A 23858-nucleotide genomic window follows, 5' to 3' on the forward strand; every position below is an offset into this window, starting at 1 on the left:
AGATGTGCACCATTCTAAAACCAATAGTGTTCACTCAAGGAGCCTACAGTGAGTAAAAGTATCATTATAATAAAAATACAATGACTGTGAACTGTATTGTTTATTAGGGAATTATAAAATATTGAATTTCAGATTTTATTAAGGTGCATGCATGTCTGAAGACATTTTTTTTTCTTTTTTTACTTGCCCTATTGGAGAGCCTCTAGCTCTTGAGGTCTTGAGCCATTTTTGTATTACATGGATGGCCACTCATTTAAATGGCCGTAATGAAATACAATTGTCAGAGGTGCCAGGAGCGGGACTCCTGGGGCTCAGCTGATTGCCGAAGGGGACCATGTAGTCAGATCTTTACTAGCACTCTCTAGGGATGTGTGTATTTATTTCAGTCTCTCTCTCTTTCTCTGTCATATACACATATATACACACACACACACACACACACACACACACACACACACACACACACACAGTAGATGTTGGCATGGTAGATGTTGGCACCCCTGAAATTTTTTAAGGAAATGAAGTATTTCTCACAGAAAAGGATTGCAGTAACCAGTAACACATGTTTTGCTATACACATGTGTATTACCTTTTGTGTGTATTGGAACTAAACCAAAAAAGGGTAAAAAAAAAAAAGCAAATTGGACATAATGTCACACCAAATTTCAAAAATGGACTGGACAAAAATTATTGGCACTCTTTCAAAATTGTGGATAAATAAGATTTTATATCAAGCATGTTATACTTCTTTAAATTAACCTGGGGCAAGTAACAGGTGTGGACAATGTAAAAATCACACCTGAAAGCAGATAAAAAGGAGAGAAGTACACTAAGTCTGTGCTTTGTGTGTCTGTGTGTGCCACACTAAGCATGGGCAACAGAAAGAGTTCAGAGAACTGTCTGAGGACTTGAGAACCAAAATTGTGGAAACATATCAACAATGTCAAGGTTACAAGTCCATCTCCAGAGATCTAGATTTGCCTTTGTCCACAATGCGCAACATTATCAAGAAGTTTCCAACCCATGGTACTGTAGCTAATCTCCCTGGGCATGGACAGAAGAGGAACATTGATGAAAGGTGTCAACGCAGGATAGTCCGGATGGTGGATAAGCAGCCCCAAGCAAGTTCCAAAGATAGTTCCCGCTAACACTGATGCTCCCTGAGCCTGAATGGCAGCTTGAATATCCGTCGACATTTAAATGAAATGAATCGCTATGTCAGGAGACCCAGGAGGACCCCACTGTTGACACAGAGACCTAAAAAAAAGCAAGACTGCATTTTGCCAGAATGAACTCGAGTAAGCCAAAATCCTTCTGGGAAAAAGTCTTGCGGACAGATGAGACCAAGATAGAGCTTTTTGGTAAAGCACATCATTCTACTGTTTACTGAAAACGGAATGAGGTCTACAAAGAAAAGAACACAGTACCTACAGTGAAATATGGTGGAGGTTTAATGTGGTTTTGGGGTTGGTTTGCTTCCTCTGGCACTGGGTGCCTTGATTGTGTGCAAGGCATCATGAAATCTGACAGCCCAGTGTCCAACCCAGTGTCAGAAAGCTGGGTTTGCGTCCGAGATCTTGGGTCTTCCAGCAGGATAATGATCCCAAACATACGTCATAAAGCACCCAGAAATGGATGGCAACAAAGCGATGGATAGTTCTGAAGTGGCCAGCAATGAGTCCAGATCTAAATCCCATTGAACACCTGTGGAGAAATCTTAAAATTGCTGTTGGGAAAAGGCGCCCTTCCAATAAGAGAGACCCGGAGCAGTTTGCAAAGGAAGAGTGCTCCAACATTCCGGCTGAGAGTTGTAAGAAGCTTATTGATGGTTATAGAAAGTGACTGGTTTCACTTTTTTTTCCAAAGGGTGTGCAACCAAATATTAAAGGTGACAATAATTTTGTCCAGACCATTTTTGGAGTTTGGTGTGACATTAAGTCCAATTTGCTTTTTTTCCCTCCCTTTTTTGGTTTAGTTCCAATACATAAAAAAGGGAATAAACATGTGTATAGCAAAACATCTGTTACTGCAATCCTTTTCTGTGAGAAATACTTCATTTCCCTGAAAAATTTCAGGGGTGCCAACATTTATGGCCATGACTGTAAATTTGTGTGTTTATGTATATGTGTATGTATGTGTGTATATGTGTGTGTGTGTGTGTATATGTATATATATATATATATATATATATATATATATATATATATATATATATATATATATAATATATGGAGATTTATCAAAACCTGTGCAGAGGAAAAGTTGCTGAGTTGCCCATAGCAACCAATCAGATCGCTTCTTTCATTTTGCAGAGGTCTTGTTAAAAATGAAAGAAGTGATCTGATTGGTTGCTATGGGCAACTCAGCAACTTTTCCTCTGGACAGGATTTGATAAATCTCCCCGATAGTGTGTATATGTATATATTTTAATACAGGTTTGTGTTCAGTAATTGTTGACATTTATTGCACCTTGTATAAATTGCTTTGCATCTCTTTTTATGATGAAAACTTTTGAGGGAAACTGAGAGCAGGGTCCACTGCACTAACCTAATATACAGGTTACCCTGTTAGTATTGCTTTTTACTGGGTGAAAATCTGGGCAGCTGTTTCAGTAATTTATCTATGGTGATTTCTTCTTAACTGCATCGCAGGCAGGCTGCTGCTGCATATGCAGTGCTTTCTCCCATCCACTTTGATAGCCCTGCCCTTTCTGTCGATAACCCTGCTCCTTAATAATTATTGACCCTAGTCTTCCTCAGCATGTCCATGAAGGGGGTGGAGTTATCAGCAGAAGGGGGAGGAACCATTGTCCGGAGCAGGTGGGAAAAAGCATTGCACGTACAGCAGAAGTCCACCTCCAGTGCAGTTAAGTAGAAAATACTATACTAGCAACAAGATAATTTAACTCCTGAACGGCTGCACTGATCTTCATCCAGTAAGAAGCTTTAGAAACAGGGTCACCTGTACTATACACCATATTCTGGTAAGTGTGGTGCACCCTACTGTAAGTTTTCCTTAAGCTATATACAGAAAGAAAATTTTGTATGTTCTGTCTGTGATTTTATGTTTTTTTCCCCTAAACTTGAAAACCTACTGATAGCAGTTACTTTTAGCATGTATATGTGTGTTTGTGTTTTTTGATTAGGGACATTAGTTTGCATCTCATGAAGTATACAATATGATTGGTGACTCTGTTATAGACACACATCAGACTTATTTGCCTTAACTTTTACAGATAGGGCATGTATGGATACAAGACAACTCCTCCATCAGTCTTTTCTTAAAAACTTGGGACTAGATGTGTAACTTACTAAGGTGACAAAACATAGAGCTAAACAGTTTTGTTTTGTAGATTGACTGAAAAAGTACCTGGAACCAAATAAACTGTACTCAACTACCTCAGGCTATTTTCCCTAACTACTCCTAACACCCCTCCTGCCCTTAGGCTAGTTTCAGACTACGGAATCTCCGGGCAGAAAATTTCCGCCCGGAGATTCAGAGTTCCGCCTGCACCGACTGAATTAGTCGGCGCTAGGACCGCGCGGACACTGCAGTCTCCTATAGACTGCTATGTGTTCCGCTAGGATTTCCGCCTGAAGAAAGAGCAACCTCTTTCTTCAGGCGAAAATTTTCTAGCGGATTTTTCATCCGGATTTTCCGCTTCACAAATTCCGAAGTGTGAATTTGTGAATGGAAAACCATTCACTACACTATACATTATAGTAAGCGGAATTTCTGCTGGAAATTTCAAATCGAAAATTCCGGCAGAAATTCCGTAGTCTGAACCTAGCCTTAAAAACTATTTCAGAGCTATAAAAAGCTGTGTATCATACCTTTCTTCTTGGTCGCATAGTGCAATTCCCCAGCAGGAGAAAGTGGGCGTTTCCCACCAGGCATGACATCACTGAAGCCTGCTGGGGGACCTCATATTGTTGCAGCATTGTGATGAATAGAAGGCCGCAGGCTCTGTACATGTTTCACTCTGTGCAGATTTCAGTAAGTCCCTCCTTCAGCTGTCAGTCTGTGTGGCTTTCTGTGAGAATCTGTGTAGTTTTCACTTTCTGTGTAGCTGACAATCAAGCTCCATGCAGAGAAACACTTCCTGAGCTCAGACTCCTGCCAGGCCAGGAGGAGACCTAACTCACTGTATTAATTGTGGCAGGGAACAGAACAGAGCCACCTTGTGGCCGCTGTTTTTATTACATTTTAAACATATTTATATTGATCATTTTAAAATCAAGTGACTGGGAAAGTGTCTGCTAATTACATGAGGAACACTATATTAAAAGTTTTATTTGGTGACAGGTACTCTTTAAAATGAATGAAGTGCATAGACAATTGTTAGCTGTTAGGCTGGGTCCACACTGCGTTTTCTCCCATACGGGAGCGCATACGGCAGGGGGGAGCTAAAATCTCGCGCTCCCGTATGTGACCGTATGCGCTCCCGTATGTCATTCATTTCAATGAGCCGACCGGAGTGAAACGTTCGGTCCGGTCGGCTCATTTTTGCGCCGTATGCGCTTTTACAACCGGACCTAAAACTGTGGTCAACCACGGTTTTAGGTCCGGTTGTAAAAGCGCATACGGCGCAAAAATGAGCCGACCGGACCGAACGTTTCACTCCGGTCGGCTCATTGAAATGAATGACATACGGGAGCGCATACGGTCACATACGGGAGCGCGAGATTTTAGCTCCCCCCTGCCGTATGCGCTCCCGTATGGGAGAAAACGCAGTGTGGACCCACACTTAGATATATTCACCCTGAGTGTTGCTTTACCAGCTTTGTGCCTAACTGTACAATGCTGACTATATGGTCTGTAGAAACTCTGTCACATGCTTTACTTCGGTGTGGAGTTTGGAGCGTTAAGTATGTACTGCCAGGCATTGACTGAAACTTTGTTTTTTAAATATCTTCATGTTTTCCACCTTACAGCAACGTGAACAGTCATGTTAAAGTGAAGCAGAAAGGTGCCGTGCAGAACATGCTAAGGAGACTGGACAAGATCAGGTTCAGAGGTCATAAAAGAGAAGAGTTTCCTTACTTAGCTGATTCTCCCAATGCTTCTGACACAGAATGTGGCGATGAAATCACACTGAAACTATCTCGATCATCAAAAGAAAATGAGGAGTTAAAGGACCCTGTGAGTGCTCACTATGTAACACATAAATTGTCATGTTTTTTTTCTATGAATTTAAATTGCAACTCTAGTTGAAACTAATGCTTTTTTGGGTGATCTCCCTGTGCACTGCTGTTTGCTGACATGTCAAAAGTTTTGATTGGTCAGGGTCTCTGTGCTGAGATTACCACTGATCTCTTGACATAGTTGGGTGGAGTGCGGGAAATGCTCAGTCTGACTCCATAGACTATAAAAAAAAAAAAAAAAAAAAAAAAAAAAAAAAAAGCCCATCTCCTGCAATGAGGTGGCAGGAGTCAAGCGCGCATGACATGTTAAAAGGTTTTGTGAAAGACAATGTTACAAAGGGCAGGATGATGTACACAAAAATTCATAACGTTAAAATCATCTGTATTTTGAAGCAGATTTATGCAGTATTTCCTGCATGGAATCCTTGTGGAATCAAAGCCTCATTGATATCAATGGATGTTTCTAATGAGGATTTTTTTCACAGAATTTTCACAAGGATTTTTGCCTGAATCTGATTGGCATGGTTTTTGCATTGAGAAGTTTAGGAAATATAGTGAGAAAACTCAGTAGGGATATTCTGCAGTGTGCCTGGACCCTTACTCCAGACAAAATCCTTATATGCTTGGCTAATAGGTGTCTTTTTCCTACAAACTTCTGTTAAATCCCTGTTAGAGGAATTCAGTCTCTAGTTGCAGAGAGACAAAGTACCCAAACAGTTTGGTCAGGGCTTAGATTGTGTTGTGCCCAGTCAAAAGGGAGATCCTACACTATGTACCCCCAATCTGTAATTTTGTCTCTCCTTCAGAGGGTATACTATGTGCCTAAAAGGTAAATCAAGGCTACCATCTAATATCTAACTACCCATACAGTTTTAGGAAGCTGTTCTTTGGAAAATGTTAGTGTTCCTAATATGGTATGTAAACAGTAATGCCTCCTGAATGTAATCTCCTTCTCTCCCTCCTTTTAGGTTCTCATCTTTATAAACAGCAGCATTTCAATGATCAGTGTAAAACCTTCCTTGCTGTATTGTTGCTGTTACTTTCTTTTCTGTACTGTTGCTGATGCTGTTCTTTTCAGCATCTTGCAAACACAGTAGGGATCGAAAGATTATCGGTTTGGCCGATATTCACGATTTTGGACATTATCGGTATCGGCAATTACCTTACCGATAATCCGATAATGCCCCCACCGTGCCGCACCCCCCACCGCACCGCCCCGGCCAGAGATCGCCGCCGCTGCCCCATTGCCTCCCCCATTCCCGGTTTTATAATTACCTGTTCCCGGAGTCCTGGCTCCTGCGGCGTCCTGTGTTACGCTGTGCGCTGCGCAATGACTAGTGACGTCCTCAACGCGACGTCACTGTCAGTGCGCAAAGTGACAGATCAGGACCAGGCCGCCAGAGCCAGAAGTAGCGTGGACCCCGGGAACAGGTAATTATAAAACCGGGAATGGGGAGGCAAAGGGGGCAACGGCGGTCTCTGGCCGGGGCGGTGCGGTGGTGGTGGCGGTGATAGGACTCAGGAGGACCCCAGGACAGGCAGGGGGAGAAAAGCAGGTGGCGGCAGCGGTAGATAAAGGAGATAAATAGCCGATAACTTATACCGGAATATCAGTATAAGTTAGCGGCTATCGGCCCTAACCTCCACAGAGTATTGGCCCTAAAAAATCGATATCGGTCGATCCCTAAAACCCAGCTCATCGTTTAACCTCCCAACATGCCATCTACAGTTGTGTCCTGTGTAAATTATCATCACCGTGACAACCTGTTCAGTCCAAAACGCTTGGTGGAGCAGAGAGATTTAGGTGCTGTCCTGTGTTTGGCCATGCAAGTAAAGGAAATCCTTTTGTAAGTACTGCGGGCAAACACTCCAGCTCTTGTGCTGCTCCTGAAATAGAGAAAATGTGATGTAGCTGTGAACCATGTAGGGTGCTCTCAGGGGTTCAAAAGCAGCAGTGAGAGCACTGAAATCACCGCTCTCCACTCTGAAGGCAGGTTTTTAAAAATCTTTTTAATGTACAGGTATGTATTGACATTATAACTTCAGTCTAAATACAGCAATACCAAATGTATGTTATTTAATACATTTACGGCTTTTGCACAATATAATAAAATGTTAAGACATTTTTTTTTTTGTATTTTACATTCCAAGAGCCATAACTGTGCAAAGCACATTTCTGGGGTTCGTATGAGGGGAGAAAAAAATGTTTTCCTTAAAGTGTACCTGACAAAAACAAAAGTCCAACATTTTTATCAGTCGAAGTCTCTGAGGTGCAATTGATCAGGAGAACGAGTGGGGATAAGCATGCAGTAGCACGCTTTACTCCACTGCTCTAAGCAATCTTTGCCTTGCTGCACCATTAAAAGTCTGTAGAGCAGCAAAACAAAGATATCCGAGACCCGGGGAGTAAAGTGCGCTACCATGTGCTTATCCCTGCACGTTTTCCTGATTGGTGTGGCTCTAACCAATAAAAACTTTTGACATGTCTCTGTGACATGTCAAAAGTTCAACATTTTTTTCCCTTTCACCCACCATGGCACCGATGGAGAGACCGCCCCCTCATCCGCAGGACTGGAAACAGGGACAGGAACCACTTGCATATAAGAATGACACAGGCTGCTGTTCCCCAGTTCTGTTTCCTGTCCTGTGGAGGAATGGGACGGGCCTCCGTTACTGAATTGCATATAGGGATTAGGGGACTGTGGGGGCCCTGGTCTAGATGGGACTTACAGGGTACCTCTATTGGCAGAAGTCCTCTTTGGAGGGGCCACTACAGAGCCTGGTGCAGCCTCTCCTGGCCTGTGCATGGCGCACATCTCCTGGTCCCTCACTCCTTTCGGCGCCGGGTCTCCATGCGGGCTCCGTCCTCTTCTGGGTTTGCTACTGGCAGCCGAGGTGGGGGCGGAGCTTGCGTATGTGCGCGCACGTGGCGTATGTGTGGCAACTTCATCACATGACCTGAAGGATGATGGGGGCGCTGCAGCCTGTGGGAAAATACCCAGAGAGGGGAGGTCCCATGACTTCCGGCGGGAGATTTAAACAGGAGAGGTGCCCAGCCAGTCCCAGGACCTCTCCAGACCTTAAAGGAGAAGGATTTCACTCCAGTCCGTGGACAGATGGAGCAAACGCTGTGGTAGCTGAGTCCGCATCTTATGGTTGGGTAAGGGAATACTGTTCCACATGGTTTATTTTATTTTTTAATGGTGGATCTATTTACTGTTTTAGGCTAAGGAGGCTCTTAAGTGTTAGAGTAAGGAATGTGTACTATGTGGAAGAAAGCTGGATTCTGCTTGTGTAAGTTCGCATTGTGAATCCTATGTGAAGAAGATTGTGGATACTGTGTCTCCAGCATTTACCAACAGCATGCAAGAAGTAGTCGGAGAAGAGATTAGGGCATGTATGTCGACTTGGTCATCTGTACAGCTGGGTGCGAGTACCAATGTGGCTTCTATTCAGCCGCCCTTGACTGTTAATTTGGATGAGTCAGATTATTTTGAGATGGAAGAAGGAGAATTGGAGGAGGAGTCTGAAGTTTTGGATGAATGTCATAGCGGTGCTCTTTTTCCTACTGAAAATGTGGACGGATTGGTCCGAGTGGTTAGAGCGATTATGAAGATAAAGAGGATAAAGTCGAGCCTGTGTCTGTACAAGACCGTATGTTTGAGGATCTTACAACCAAAAAGAGAATTGCCTTTCAAGTTCATGATTCCTTATCTTCTAGCATGAAGTCTAAATGGAAAAAGCCAGATAAAAAAGTTTGCTGTGGTACCAGGAATTATAATAAGAAAATATCCTTTTCAAGAAGAGGATTCTGTGAATTGGGATCTATCCCTAAAATCGATCCACCTGTAGCTAAAAAAGCAGCCCTACAATTTGAGGATTATGGTTCTCTAAAGGAACCGATGGATAGGAGGGCGGATGGCTTCCTGAAAAAAAAAAACCAGGGAAAACCAGATCTCTAAGGGTCTGGATTGATCAGCTGGGGATCAAATCAGAGATTGTACCCCAAGAGAACAGCTACTACAATCAATCCCTACTTTAGCAGCTGCAGCAGACTTTTATTTCAGATGCTTCTGCAGATACCTTAAAGCTGTCTGCTAGAGCCTCGGCTTGTTCCAACTCTGCCAGAAGAGCCATGGGGTTTAAGGAATGGAAAGAAGATTGTTCCTCCAAATCAAAGTTATATGCTATACCTTGCAAATGTTCTTTCCTCTTTGGTAAAGAGTTGGATCAAGTTTTAGAAAAGGCCTCTGTTAGGAAGAAAAGTTTCCCGTCTGTTCCTTCCTTTCCCTTCCAGAATAAAAAGCCCTTTCGGGGGAGGGGCGACCTTCGTAGGGGTTCATTTAGGAACAAAGATTGCAGAGGCCAAAAAGAGAGGTATAGGCTTAATCTTCACCACTGGATCTGAGGGACGGATACTATCATGTTCCGATTTTCCAGGGTCACCTGAAATATCTCAGAGTGGCAGTATTTCTAGGGAATTTCTTAGTGCACCTGCAATTTCAGGCTCCCCAGGTCTTCACCAAGCTCATGGCGTAAGTGATGGCCCATGTGGGGGAACAAGACATTATTATAGTTCCGTATCTAGATGATTTTCTCTTGGTGTCTGATTCCAGGGAGCTCCTAATTCAGCAGGTCCACAAAGTACAGGAGGTCTTACTGAAGTTAGGCCTGGAAGTCAACCTAGAGAAATCCCAGCTAGTTCCTTCCCAAATATGCTTCTTCCTAGGGATAGGGCTAGATTCTACCCACCAAATCTCCTTTCTTCCTCAGTCCAAAGTAGCACTGGTTCAGAAGAGGATTTCTCAGTTGTTAGAACTGAGGGAGATTTCAGTAAGGTTGGCTATGTCAGTTCTGGACCTGGTAACCTCCTTTATCCCTGTGGTTTGATTGGCTCAGTATCATTCGAGGAGGTTGCAGGGATGCAAACCCCTGGGGGTGGGGGTCTCACAGGAAGTCCCTAGTCCTACGGGGTCAGTGGAGTCGAGAGGTGTTCAGAGAGTCAAAGAATCTGAGGGAGTTGAAGGCAGTCCTGTTTGCCATTTCTCAATCCCATCCCCTGGTTGCAGGAGAGAATCTGAAGCTATTGTCAGACAACTCCACGGTAGTAGCTTACCTGAATCATCAAGGGGGTACCAAGTCCCCTTCTTTCATGAGAACCTGTCACCATATCATTAGATTGGCGGCAATTCATCTAAATTTATTATTTGCTTTCCATCTAAAGGGATCCCAAAACTGCAGTCCAACCACCACCGCTTCCCGATTGCCTCCCCCTGCCTATCCTCTGGCCAGAGACTGCTGCCGCCACTGCCCTGTTGCCTCCCCATCCCTGGTTTTATAATTACCTATTCCCGGCGTCCATGCTACTTCTGGCTCCTGCGGCATCCTGCGCTGTTGCTGTGCGCTGCGCAATGACGAGTGGCGTCCTCAACGCTACGTCACAGTTAGTGGCCCGGCTCACAGTGACAGCTCAGGACGCGGCCGGAGCCAGAAGTAGCGCAGACCCCGGGAACAGGTAATTATAAAACCGGGGATGGGGGGAGGCAATGGGGGGAGGCAATGGGGCAGCGGCGGCGGTCTCTGGCCGGAGAATAGGCAGGGGGAGGCAATCGGGCAGCGGCGGTGGTTGGACTCAGGACCCCAGGACAGGAAGGGGGAGAGAAGCAGGGGGCGGTCTCTGTCCCCGCATGAGCTGCTGCAGTTCATTGATTTAAAGCGCCCGCTTTAAATCATTGATCTGCAATGGTTTCTGCGGGGTCAGAAACAGTTTATCAGGGTATACCCGCACACACACACACACACACACACACCCTACCAAGGGTATTTGGGGGGAGAGAATTAAAATGCACAGAATATCGGTATAAGTTATCGACTATCGGCCTGAAATTTCAGGTTATCGATATCTGCTCTAAAAAATCAATATCGGTTGATCCCTAACTTCGGGCACCAGTTTTGCATGCTGAAACCTCCAGTCTTCATCTGACAGCATGGCTGTTGAAAGGGGGATCCTAGAGCAAAGGGGGTCTTTCAGATCGTGTGATCACTACTCTACTAGCAAGTAGAAAAAGGGTAACCTCTCAAATTTACTTAAGAACATGGAAAGCCTATGGTAGATTTGTACAAGATCCTATTGATCTTGTACATATCTACGAAAAACAAAAAACTTGTATGAACATTCTTATAGTTTCCCGGTGACCTGGAGCACCTTCCCCCTGGACATGTTACTGGACAGCCCCTTTTCTTCCCTCTATCCTCCCTACGTGGTCAGTTGTGGACACCCGCTCCCCTTCAAGAGGCTTGCCTGTGGTCCAGAATACTGTGCTCCACCATTCCTTATTGGGGATTAGGAAGAATGTCAGACGGCTTTCCCCGGCAGCCCGTCTTTCCTATACTACGGTCTTGTTTGTGTTTTTGTTTTGTCTTTTTTTGTGTTTTTGTTTTTGTTGGTTTTGCAGATATGGTACTATATTGCATAAATGTAGAATTACAGACTTGGTATATCTGACGGTCAGTCCCACTTTCACGTTCTGGGAGCTTAACACCATTATTTTTGTAGTAGTGTTTTGCATGTTCAGGCTCCCATATGATGGCTAAGATATTATCTCATAATGTTCAAGGATTTAATTCCCTGTTAAGGGGAGTAAGGCTTTTAAGGACTACACCAGCATGCGCCCAGAGGTATTATGTCTACAAGAGACACACTTTTTTTATGTTAACGTCTAAGCCTTCATTTCTCCCACAGGTCGTATAATAGGTTTTACTGTTCTTCGTTTAGGGGCGTTTTTTGCTCGGTACCCTATATGATAAGGTTTTATGTATGGTTAATACATATGCTCCTACTGACTCCCCCTTTAAATTTTTTGGGGAAGATTTGTGCTAAGCTTGAGCCCCTGACTTAACATACTCTTATTTGGGCTGGCGATTTTAATATGCTCTACAACGGCAAACTAGATTGCTCTTGCTTGGCCCCATTTTGCAGGTCAGGGGTTCAACAATGCCTACTGCAGCAGCTGTTTATAGATCATGGTCTGGCAGACGTTAATATTGCAAGCTGCTAGAAATGTCCACGCACTCCCAGGTGAGCATAATGGAACAGTCAGGGGTTATTCTTATTATTTCTCGACTCAGCGCCATTACACCAGGAATGACTGGGTGTTGACCACCACTAGAACCTTGCCTTCTCTCTTCTTTGCCCGTCATGTTCTGGTCAGGCATGGTCAGACCACGATGTGGTATGTGCAGTGTTCAATTTTATTACCCCTTTAACGCCCCCTTTTCGGTGGCGTTTTGAGTCCCTCTTGACAATGCCCAGTGTAAAACAGCAGTTAGATTCAGATTTGTCCTCTAACAATTTATTTAATGCTGACTCTGCTACTGCCCCTGAATGGGTATGGATGAATTCATGGACGAATCATACCTTTAGCCACGGGCATCAAACAAGACAAAAAAACGCAGGCAGCATTAGAGGCTAAACTGCAGAGACTTACATTTGCCAGTCAGCAAGACCCGTCTCTTTATCTTTATAGGGCCCTTAAGGAATCTTGGATGCGCTCCTGTCCACTGCTGTGGAAAGGGCAGTGAGATGGACGAAAACTACCTATTACAAATACACTAATAAGCCAGGTTGTCTATTGGCGGCAATGCTCTAAAAAAAATGACATCATTCAATAGGGTATTTAGCCTGCAGTTGCGTCCTGGTCTCCGTTCTTCTCATCCCGATAAGATTTATTCTGCCTTTCACTCTTATTACTCCCATCTTTATGTTGCGCCTACCCCTCCTGCTTTGTATGCCGCCTCTGTTACTACTTTTCTCTCCTCTGTCACTCTTCCAGCTTTATGTCCTGATGCCAGAGAGTCCTTGAATGCACAATTCACCCTTGAAGAAATGTTGACAGCGATTGCTCACCTAAAATCGGGCACGTCTCCTGGGCCTGATGGCCATGACGGCGGCATGCTATAAGAAATTTGGTCTTCTGTTAGCCCCTCATCTTGTAACCCCTCTTTTTAAAAGGATACTCTCGTGGAAAACTTTTTTTTTTTTTTTTTAAATCAACTGGTGCCAGGAAGTTAAACAGATTTGTAAATTACTTCTATTAGTACTTATTAGTGGCTGTATACTACAAAATAAATTCTTTTCTTTTTGGATTTCATTTCTGTCATGGCCACAGTGCTCTCTGCAGACACCTCTCTATGTCAGGAACTGTCAAGAGCAGGAGAAAATCCCCAAACATATGCTGCTCTGGACAGTTCCTAAAATGGACAGAGATGTCAGCAGAGAGCACTGTGGTCATGACAGAAAGGAAATCCAAAAAGAAAATAATTTCCTCTGTAGTATATAGCCGCTAATAAGTACTGGAAGGATTAAGAATTTTTAATAGAAATAATTTACAAATCTGTTTAACTTTTTGGCACCAGTTGATTTAAAAAAAAAAAGGTTTTCTGTTTTTCCGTTCTAATTTTAGTCTACTGCTGGAGTTCCTTGATGCATTGGTGATAGTCCCTCCCTAAAGACGTTGCATACTGCCAAATATCGCCCGATAATACTTATCAACGTAGATCCTAAACTTTTGGCATCTATCCTGGTTTCCCGACTCAACCCATGTCTCTCGGGTCTGGTGCACCATGATCAGGTGGGGTTTATTCCTGGCCACCAGGCCCCGGATAACATCAGGAAAGTCCTTGACCAGATTCATTAGGCTGGGTCGACTGCTACCCCCCTGGTGGTTCTTGCCTTGGCCATAGGAAAGGCTTTTGATTGTGTGTCTTGGCCTTACCTGTTTGCAGTGTTATCTAAATTTGGTTTCTCAGGTCCCTTAATCCAGGTTCTGGCTCATTTGTACTCAGCTCGACCGCATACTTTAAATTGCCTTCCACAACTCCGTACCCCATCTCGGTGAGGCGTGGAATGCGCCATGGTTGTCCCCTATCGCCGGCTCATTTCGCATTAGTGATGGAGCCTCTGGCACAGTTGATTAGGGATCACCCTGATTTTAGCGGAACGACGATTGGCTCGTCTGTGTATAAGGTGAACCTTTTTGCAGATGAACTTTTGTTGACTCTTACGAACCCCCTTGTGTCCTTGCCAAACCCTTTTAAGCTTCTTGACGATTTTGTCCAGTGGTCGGGGCTTCGTGTGAATGTCACGAATTCTGAGGTGCTCTATTTTAATGTCCCACTTCTCCTACACAGCATTCCATTGCCCATAATTTTGGCTTTAAAGTTTCCTCCTCTGGCCTTTCCTACTTGGGGATCAAATTCACTTCCTATATGGGGTTAATTAAATGGCGGCATATAGGGCTATTCGAACTGACTTTTTGCGGTGGAATTACCCTTATATCTCTTGGTTGGGCAGGGTAAATGTGATTAAAATGATTATTCTACCAAGATTGCTCTACATGTTTTGCTCTCTCCCTATCCCTGTACTCAAGCGAGATTTAGAGGCATTGCAGTGGGATGTGTTTGCATATATATGGGCCTATAAACGCCCCCCGTATCTCTTGTGCTATGATGCGCTACAGTAGGAAATTAGGTGGCCTCTCAGTTCCTCACTTTCTTAAATACTATTATGCACCTCGGTTGGCCCAGTTGGCTCTCATTAATGCAAAGAAGGGGGCTCTGTGGTGGACCCGCCTTGAAAATTCCCTACTATCCCTCCACTCATGAGGCACTCATGTAGATCTCTGGTCCAGTGGGCACTCTGGTGCCATCCTCTGCACTCCCTCTCTCTCTGGCGTCAAGTTCGTTTTAAGTTTGTTCTGCAATCTCCTGAGTCTCCTTTGCTTCCCTTTCTATCTAATCCTCTTTTCTCCCCAGGCCTTTCTCAGTCTGTTTACCATTGGTGGATAGAGAAAAAGCTACTTCCCTTGCATGATTTTTCCTGTGGTCGGACCCTGCACTCCCTGACTTCTATCCGGGCTAGACATGACCTGCCCGATAGAGAAGTGTTTAGAGCTAATCAGATACTCTCCTTTTTCCACACCCAATCCTCGTGGACATCTCATACTCGCCCTACTTTCTTTGAAGCCTATCTTCCTAACAGACCCCTTTCACCAGGACTTCTCTCCTTACTATATGCACCTATGAATGCTCCCCCACAGGACCAAAAGCTAAAGTTCATGGTAGACTGGGAGAATGACACTCACACCTCCCTTTCACTGTCCTAGTGGAGGGACGGTTGCGTGGCGCTTGGAAAGGGTAGTTGGCAAGTGTCACTCATGGAGACAGCATTGAAGGTATTGTACCGCATATACATGGTTCCCTCCTTTCGCCATTATGTTTTTGTGGTTGTGGCCAATGGGGTACTATGTATCCTGTATGGTGGAGCTGCCCCGTTGTAGTGACTTCTGGACACATGTCTTAAATTTGTTGGCTGCCCTTGTGGTATCTCACATCCCCCGCACCCCTGCCTTCTGCCTATTGGGATCTAGACCAAGTAGAATGCCATTAAGAACCTTTCGCTTTGCTCAATTTTTTTTAATGGGAGCTCACATTTATATAGCGTTGCAATGAAAACAGTCAGTCCTTTTACTATATGAGAGTAATAGGCTTAATCTCATTATGCTTAATGAAAAGCTGTCTGCTATCAGGAATGACACTGTCGAACGGTTTGAGGCAGTGTGGGATCCGTGGATTTCCTCTTCATATTGTCCGGCTATCCACCACTGCCTCTCATTGTATTGAAGTAGGGGAGGGATCATGCCTATTTTTTTTATGCTTTATTTCCTATTCATGGGACTGACCGTCTTAGATTCGTCTTGCTGCTCTATGTAGCAATCTCTCTGATCTGACCATCACTTTCTATTATGCTGTATTGCATGATTCCTTTTATGACTTAATAAAAGCTTTATGGTTTGACTCTTAAAATATTATGATGATGCTCCTGTATGGTGAACGGCGTAAACGTAACAAAACAAAATATAAAAGTCCAATATTGCTGATTATTGGTCACGTCACAGAAGAAAAAGTGATCAAAAAGTCTTATACGCAAAATTGTATTTATCAAAAGCAGTACCGTAATAGGAAAGCATGAGTATCATTTTAATGGTATTGACCCACAGAATAAAGAAAATATGCCACCAGTTTTACCGTAAAGTATATAGCATTTTCCCCTTCCCCCCCCCCCCAAAAAAAAAGTTGCAAAATTACGGTTTTGTTTTCTATTTCCTTAAACAAATAATTTTTGGGTTGATCCAAACATTTTATGGTAAAATGAAAAAAGTGTCATTACAAAATATAATAGTTAAAGGAAAACTGTTAGATATTTTCTCCCACACTATCCACAGGTACTGGTGGATAGTGCAGGAGACACTGATTAAAACGAGCCCTACCTTGGTCGGATCCGCCGGGCCGTTCTTCCGCAATTTTAGTTTTATCTGTTGAAATCTTCTGTAACTGGCACGGGCGGGGCTTCTGTGCTTAACTGGCACTGACGTCTGTGCTGCTTATGAATATTCATCCCCCCCTCCCTCCAGTTAGGAGCGGCAAAGAGAGGGAGAGCTGGAGGGAGGGGGGATGAATATTCATAAGCGGTGCTGATGTCAGTGTCAGTTAAGCACAGAAGCCCCGCCCGTGCCAGGTACAGGAAGATTTCAACAGATAATAAAACTACAATTGTGGGAGAACGGCCGGGCGGATCCGATCAAGGTAGGGCTCGTTTTAATCAGCGTCTCCCACACTATCCACCAGTACGGGATAGTGCGGGAGAAAATATCTGACAGTTTTCCTTTTAATTATGTGGGCTGTTTGTAATGAGTATTTTAAAGGCGTTGTCCAGAGAATTATTTTTTATATAAAATTTTGCTTCGGGTGGGATGAAAAAAAAAATGCATTCCACTGATTCTGGACTTTGCTTAACTATTGGTGGATCGGTGACAGGTGAGTACATTTTTTTAAATTTTTTTTATTATCCCTGTACACATTTAAATATAAAATTTATTCTCCAGACAACCCCTTCAAGTATAGGTAGCATTTATAAAACCCTGCCTGTGTGCTGGAAATTGCAAATGCAGGGGCAGAAACCGAGCAAAGAGATCATGTTCAAAGGGTTCTTACAAATAGGACACTTGCAGCGCACATACCACACGCTAAACACATGACGCATATTACACTCACGCTGAACATATGCTATACAGATACTACATGCTGAACATACACCACTCACATTTAAAGTAGTACTGCGGAGGAAAATAAATGTTTTCAAATCAACTGGTGCCAGAAAATTATACAGATGTGTAAATTTTTATTTAAAAATCTTAATCGTTCTTTCCAGTCTGACCACAGTGCTCTCTGCTGATACCTCTGTCCATGTCTGGAACTGTCCAGAGTAGGAGTAAATCCCCATAGCAAACCTCTCCTGCTCTGGACAGTTCCTGACATGGACAGAGGTGTCAGCAGAGAGCACTGTGGTCAGAAAGAAAAAAACTACTCAACTTCCTCTGTAGTATACAACAGCTGATCAGTCCTGGTAGGATTAAGATTTATAAATAGAAATAAATTACAAATCTGTAACTTTCTGGCACCAGTTGATTTAAAAACATTTGTTTCCCACCGGGGTACCCCTTTAATAGAGATGCTGCACATGCGCAGTACCCATAGGACTCATGCTTCACAGGACACATCATTCACATGCGGTCATCTCCCCCACCAATGTTAATCACGCCGACTTGGTGGCTTTGGAAGTGGGAGTGGTTAATAACCTATATACATTTCATGCATCTTTGCAAGTCTTATGTACTAGTAAAGGCCCTTCTATACTCAGAGCCCCTGCACAACCTGTTTCTGCTCCTGCCCAAACCTACATAATATATAATCTTTATATATGATTCCAAAAAACACTTTGCCAAAACTGTGTAAAAGAAAGCCTGGTTTGTAGCCCATAGCAACCAGTTATAATCCAACTTTTAATTTACCAGAGCTTTCTTCGAGACATATATGATAAATCTGCCCCTTTATTCCTGTACTTACTGGTTTGCTTTTTCCTTCTTACTACTTGGCTCTTTGTTAATCTAAAGGGATATTTCACCAATAGGTATTGTTGGTATAATGCCATCATGCCTTAACAGTCTAGGTTTTGCAATTTTTTCCAACTGTAAATTTTTATTCATGGGTTTTGGTTAATTAACCATAGAAAGAAACAACCCCAGATACATCAGCTTTGACAATTTGTGAAGGGCAGATAACATAGGCACTAATATCATTCAAGGGCATTACAGAATACAAACCTACAAGGTATCATGTCCATAATTAAGATTATGCAACTTGCATATGTAAATTGGTCAAAAAAGTTGTATGGAAGTTCAATTCTGTTTTATGTGTTCATCTAGTTTTTAACCCCTCACCGACTACATGATGTGGCCGTTAAAGGACTTTATTCTTTAGCGCTGAAAAAATGCACCCTGAGCACTGTGTTTTCAGTAAAGACAGCAGCATGGATCACAGGCAGTAGTTTTGGGACTAAATAGAAAATCAAAATAATCCTAAAATAGTAAAAGAAAAAAATACATTAAAAACTAGAAGGCTCTACCCCCTCAATAATGTTTACAGCACTAACCAAAACTGTTCCATTCAACTAGGTCTTCTTGTATGTCAGACTAAATAGGATACTATAATGGATCCAAATATGAGTGTTTCTCTGTTATATTTTGTAATATTTTACTATTTACCGTATATATTATATAAAATGGTAAAATGAAATTATATAAAATGGTAAAAATAAAACATGGTAAAAATTACAAAAAAACAAATGTTTAAAAAAAAAATTCCCAGAAGCTTTTTTTGCTTGTGTTGGCTAAACAGTTCAGTCAGTGTTTTTCATACAGTTTATTTCCAGCTGTTGCAAAGGCATTCTAGTTGTTGTAGTTTTACAACAGCTGGAAACACACTGTTTGGAAAACACTGAATTAAGTAGAAAAAGGGATTAAAGAAAAAGACATTCATGGAAAACAACTGAACAAATGAGTAAGAAAGGCAAATGTTTGTGCATTGTTTACTTTCCACTGTTAGGGGATTTTATTGCAGTTTATAATGTATACATCAATTTAAGCAGCAACATATAGGGCATAATTTTTCTTTTGTCAGTTGTGGCATGTGCTTATTTTATACTCTATGAGAAAATTAGACTCCAAATGTTTTCATAAACTAAAGATTATTGCCTATGACTTGTAATTAATTGTATAAAAGCTCAATGTTCAGTATGCTTTTCAAGCATGGTGTCTGTGTGTGGCATAGATATAGATTGTCATATGCTCACAGAAAGAACAGTAACTATGTCTGTCGCCTCCATCGAGCAGCATCTTTTGGACCTTACCCCTGAGAGAGTGGATATAAAGATCCTATCCCGCGCAGGTCTGAATATTGCAGGCATGCAGTGTTTTTACTTGGGTCCCTCCCTATCATTTTATAAGGCTTCAGTGACGTCTCCTTTCCCTTACTGCTGCAGGAATGCTGACTGTACAAGTCTGCGCCTGCGTGCATATAGGAATCCTATTTCTCTGACTGTTGAAAAAAAAAAAGGCTTCCTGCTCTAGTTTGGACCCCACCAGAATGCTGCTGTGCTACTTTAAATGACATATTTGATACTGCAGGATTCATCCTTTGACCACAGCTGACATATAAGGTTAAAGCTTGCTTATTTACCCATGTTCTTGGAGCATAATGCCTGGCCTGCTTTATTTAGCAAATGACAGGCTGTGAGATTTGACTAGTTGTATACAGAGGGACATTCCCATTTTGCTATGTATATAAGTAAAGTTTGCTTTATGAACATGTTCATGATGCTGTGACAGTCTGGTCTTTCTGGATTTGGTTGATCTTGCTGTTTAACCATTTCTTAGGCTAATTCAGTAACCATCATCATGGCTTCTGGAATACCAGAATACAACCGGACAGAGACTGACCGACTCAACGAGGTTAAGGGGCACCTGGAAATTGCCTTGCTGGAAAAACACTTTCTTCGTAAGTACAATCTATAATGATAAAAATTATATTTTTATGCATGCTAGCAGCTGAATGCATGTAATCTGTTTTACTGTTGTACTCAGTGCCTTATACTAACATATCTGTTAGCTTGTGTATCCTAATGATCTATTTTTTTTTTTTATGAAAAAATTAAATGAAGCCTCTTTGAGAAGACCACACAAATTTAAAAGTGGTCTTCTATTAGAGTGTTCTTTTGAAAGAAAATGGGAAAAATGCAAATTGTTTGGACTGAACATTTGTCACAAAATATAGTATGATAAGGGATGGGCTTCTCATTTTGGAAAGGTTTCACTGTACATGTTTGCTACTATTGTTGCTTATGGTATGCATATATGGTATGCATGAATTAACAAGTTTTAATTGTCAGCTTAGATTAAAACTTAAGTCATGAATGTCTTGTGTTAATAACTTCTGTATAACTTTAGAAGGGAGTACCTTACAGTTACCCTGTGTAGCTATTGTTGGACCTGTAGAAAGAGGAATCACAGCTCTGGATATTGGGCTGCTCTTTTTTGCAAAAAAGTGGTTTAAAGGTCTTGGAAACTATATAGAGGTGTGGGGAAAGGGGCAGAACACACAACCCACCCCTTCTGCCTGGGGTCACAACATTTGACTCCATAATGTGGAAGGGGGATGGTCAGTTTTAATCCTTACTATTCCTCTCTTTTATGTATGTACAGTGGCTTGCATTAGGGTATGTTCACACTGCAGAATTCCCAGGGAATTTCGCAAGCAGAATTTTGTGAGCGGAACTACACGCAGTGAACATTATAATCAATGTGAATGAGTCTTCCGCAGACCCGTTCACACTGAGGAATTTCAGGGGCGTTCAAAGTCTGGTTTGGGCAGAACGGGGGGAACTGGCGATCATCGTGAGCGGCGGCGATATGGTATGTACAGATTTTTGGAAGGCCACAGTTTGGAGATCACTGCACTGTGATCTCCAAGCTGTGGCCCTCCAGATCTGGCAAAACTACAACTCCCAGCATGCCCAGACAGCCAAAGGGCATGCTGGGAGTTGTAGTTGTGTGCCTCCAGTTGTTGCATAACTACAACTCCTAGCATGCCCTTTGGCTGTCAGTGCATGCTGGGAACTGTAGTTATGCAGCATCTGGAGGCACCCTGGTATCTGACTGGCTTTATCAGTATGAAATACTAAACATTTTCTAATGAAAGCAATTGCAAAACCTGTTTTTCCATGCTTTACAACATATTAAAAGTTTTTGTATCTGACAGTGCCCATTTAAATGCTCACTGCACCCCTTTATTGCATTCCGTGAGGGGTGTAGTTTCCGAATTGGGCCACTGTTCTGGCAGGATGGGGGCTTTGTAAACGCACATGGCCTCCAACTTCCACTCCAACCAAATTCTCTCTCCAAAAGCCCAATGACGCTCCTTCCCTTCTGAGCTCTGTAGTGCTCCCGCAGAGCACTTTACGTTCACATATGAGGTATTTCCATACTCAAAATAATTGGTGTTAAAAATACTGGGGTACTTTTTCTCCTATTACCCCTAGTGAAAAAGAAAAATTTGGGGTAACACCAGCATTATAGTGAAAAAAATAGAATTTTTCATTTTCAAGTCCAACTTTAGTGAAAATACACCTGTGGGGTGTAGTTTCCCAAATAGTGTGCCATAGTTTTTTTTTTTTGCTGTTCTGGCAACACAGGGGCTTCCTAAATGCGACATGCCCCCCAAAAACCATTTCTGCAAAATTTGCTCTCCAAAAGCCCCTACCCTTCTGAGCCCTCTAGTGCACCCACAGAGCACTTTAGAGTAGAAAATGACACAAAAAAACTATCTTGGAATCAAATTCAAAAGTAAAAGCATCCCAGAGTTATTAATGCATAAAGTGACAGTGGTCAGATTTGCAAGAAATGCTTTCATCCTTAAGGTCAAAATGGGCTTCATCCCCAAGGGATTAATGTGAAGCTTCAGCACCAGCATTATGGGTAGAAAGCAGAGTTTAACCCCTCAAAAAGTACCTGTCACCAAATAAACTTTTCTAAACTTATCTCAGGCTATGTTGCTTAACTACGCTCTATGCATGTTTCACTGAGGCTCTACGCAGGGTTCACTGAGGCTCTATGCATGGTTCACTGAGGCTCTATGCATGGTTTCACTGAGGCTCTATGCATGGTTTCACTGAGGCTCTATGCATGGTTTCACTGAGGCTCTATGCATGGTTCACTGAGGCTCTATGCATGGTTCACTGAGGCTCTATGCATGGTTTCACTGAGGCTCTATGCATGGTTTCACTGAGGCTCTATGCATGGTTTCACTGAGGCTCTATGCATGGTTTCACTGAGGCTCTATGCATGGTTTCACTGAGGCTCTATGCATGGTTTCACTGAGGCTCTATGCATGTGTCACTGAGGCTCTATGCATGTGTCACTGAGGCTCTATGCATGTGTCACTGAGGCTCTATGCATGTGTCACTGAGGCTCTATGCATGTGTCACTGAGGCTCTACGCATGGTGTCACTGAGGCTCTACGCATGGTGTCACTGAGGCTCTACGCATGTGTCACTGAGGCTCTACGCATGTGTCACTGAGGCTCTACGCATGTGTCACTGAGGCTCTATGCATGTGTCACTGAGGCTCTATGCATGTGTCACGGAGGCTCTGTGCTTGTGTCACGGAGGCTCTGTGCTTGTGTCACGGAGGCTCTATGCATGTTTTTGTCAAGAATGTCTGTCTGTAAATTTGCCCATTCATCCTTCCTTTTTAATATGCAAAGTTTGCCAGTACCGATTGAGAAGCAGCCCCACACCATGATGTTCCCACCTCCAAACTTCACCGTTGGTAGGGTGTTTTTAGGGTGATGTACAGTGCCATTTTTCATCAAAACAGGAGGAGATTTATCAAAACCTATGTAGAGGAGTAGAGGAAAAGTTGTCCAGTTGCCCATAGTAAACAGCCATATTACTACTTTCAGAGGCCTTGTTATGAATGAAAGAAGCAATCTGGTTGCTATGGGCAACTAGTAAACTTTTCCACTACACAAATTTTAATAAATCTTCCCCCATGGTGTGTATTATGCTATCCAAACGGTTCAATTTTGCTCTCATCTGACCACACTGTATTCTTCCAATATTTCACTGGCTTTTCCAAATATTTTGCAGCAATCTTTAAATGAACTTTCACATTCTTTTTACTCAGCAATGTAGACTTGCTTGGTGAGCATATATACAGACCATGGAGGTGAATAAAGTTTTCTTTGAGACAACAGTAATAAAAGTATGCAAGCTAAATAGGACACTGTTAAGAACATCCTAAATAGATATTGTGAACGACATATACACTACGGGAATAAAAGGGCTAGAAATAGGAAGTTAAGGAAACGATAAAGGAAGAGGAAAGCGTTTAGACTACTAAAACAAGTTAGCGGGGAAACATTAAAGAATTATAAGGAGAGAAATATAATCTGTAAAAAAAAGAAATAAAACAAGCAAAAATTGCAGCAGAGAGGAATTGCCATAGAAAGTAAAAAAAAACCTTAAGAAATAATTTGGGGGTAATGGTGGAGGAGGAGGAGGAAAAGGCCAATCTACTAAATGACTTCTTCTCTACGGTATTTACAAAGGAAAGTCCAATGTCTTATAGGGTAGGGAATAAAGTAAGTTCTCTGGCAAATATCACCTGTTTAAAGAAAGGAAAGGTGAGGTGCCGCCTTAGTAACAGAAAAACACACAAATCACCAGGCCCAGATGGCATCCATCCCAGGGTTTTGCAAGAA

The 23858-nt window shown here is 42.6% G+C and overlaps 1 protein-coding gene across 3 annotated transcripts in view; it reads left to right on the forward strand.

Moving 5' to 3' along the window:
- GRAMD4 (GRAM domain containing 4) overlaps positions 1–23858 on the forward strand; it is a 199819-nt gene that overhangs the window by 39423 nt on the left and 136538 nt on the right. For all 3 annotated transcript variants that reach the window (XM_056573695.1, XM_056573696.1, XM_056573697.1), the window contains exons 2-3: positions 4935–5142; positions 19976–20096. In XM_056573695.1, the coding sequence (XP_056429670.1) occupies positions 4935–5142; positions 19976–20096 (329 nt within the window). The remainder of the gene's footprint in view (positions 1–4934; positions 5143–19975; positions 20097–23858) is intronic.

This window comes from Hyla sarda, chromosome 4 (assembly GCF_029499605.1).
Source record: "Hyla sarda isolate aHylSar1 chromosome 4, aHylSar1.hap1, whole genome shotgun sequence".
Lineage (NCBI taxonomy): Eukaryota > Metazoa > Chordata > Amphibia > Anura > Hylidae > Hyla > Hyla sarda.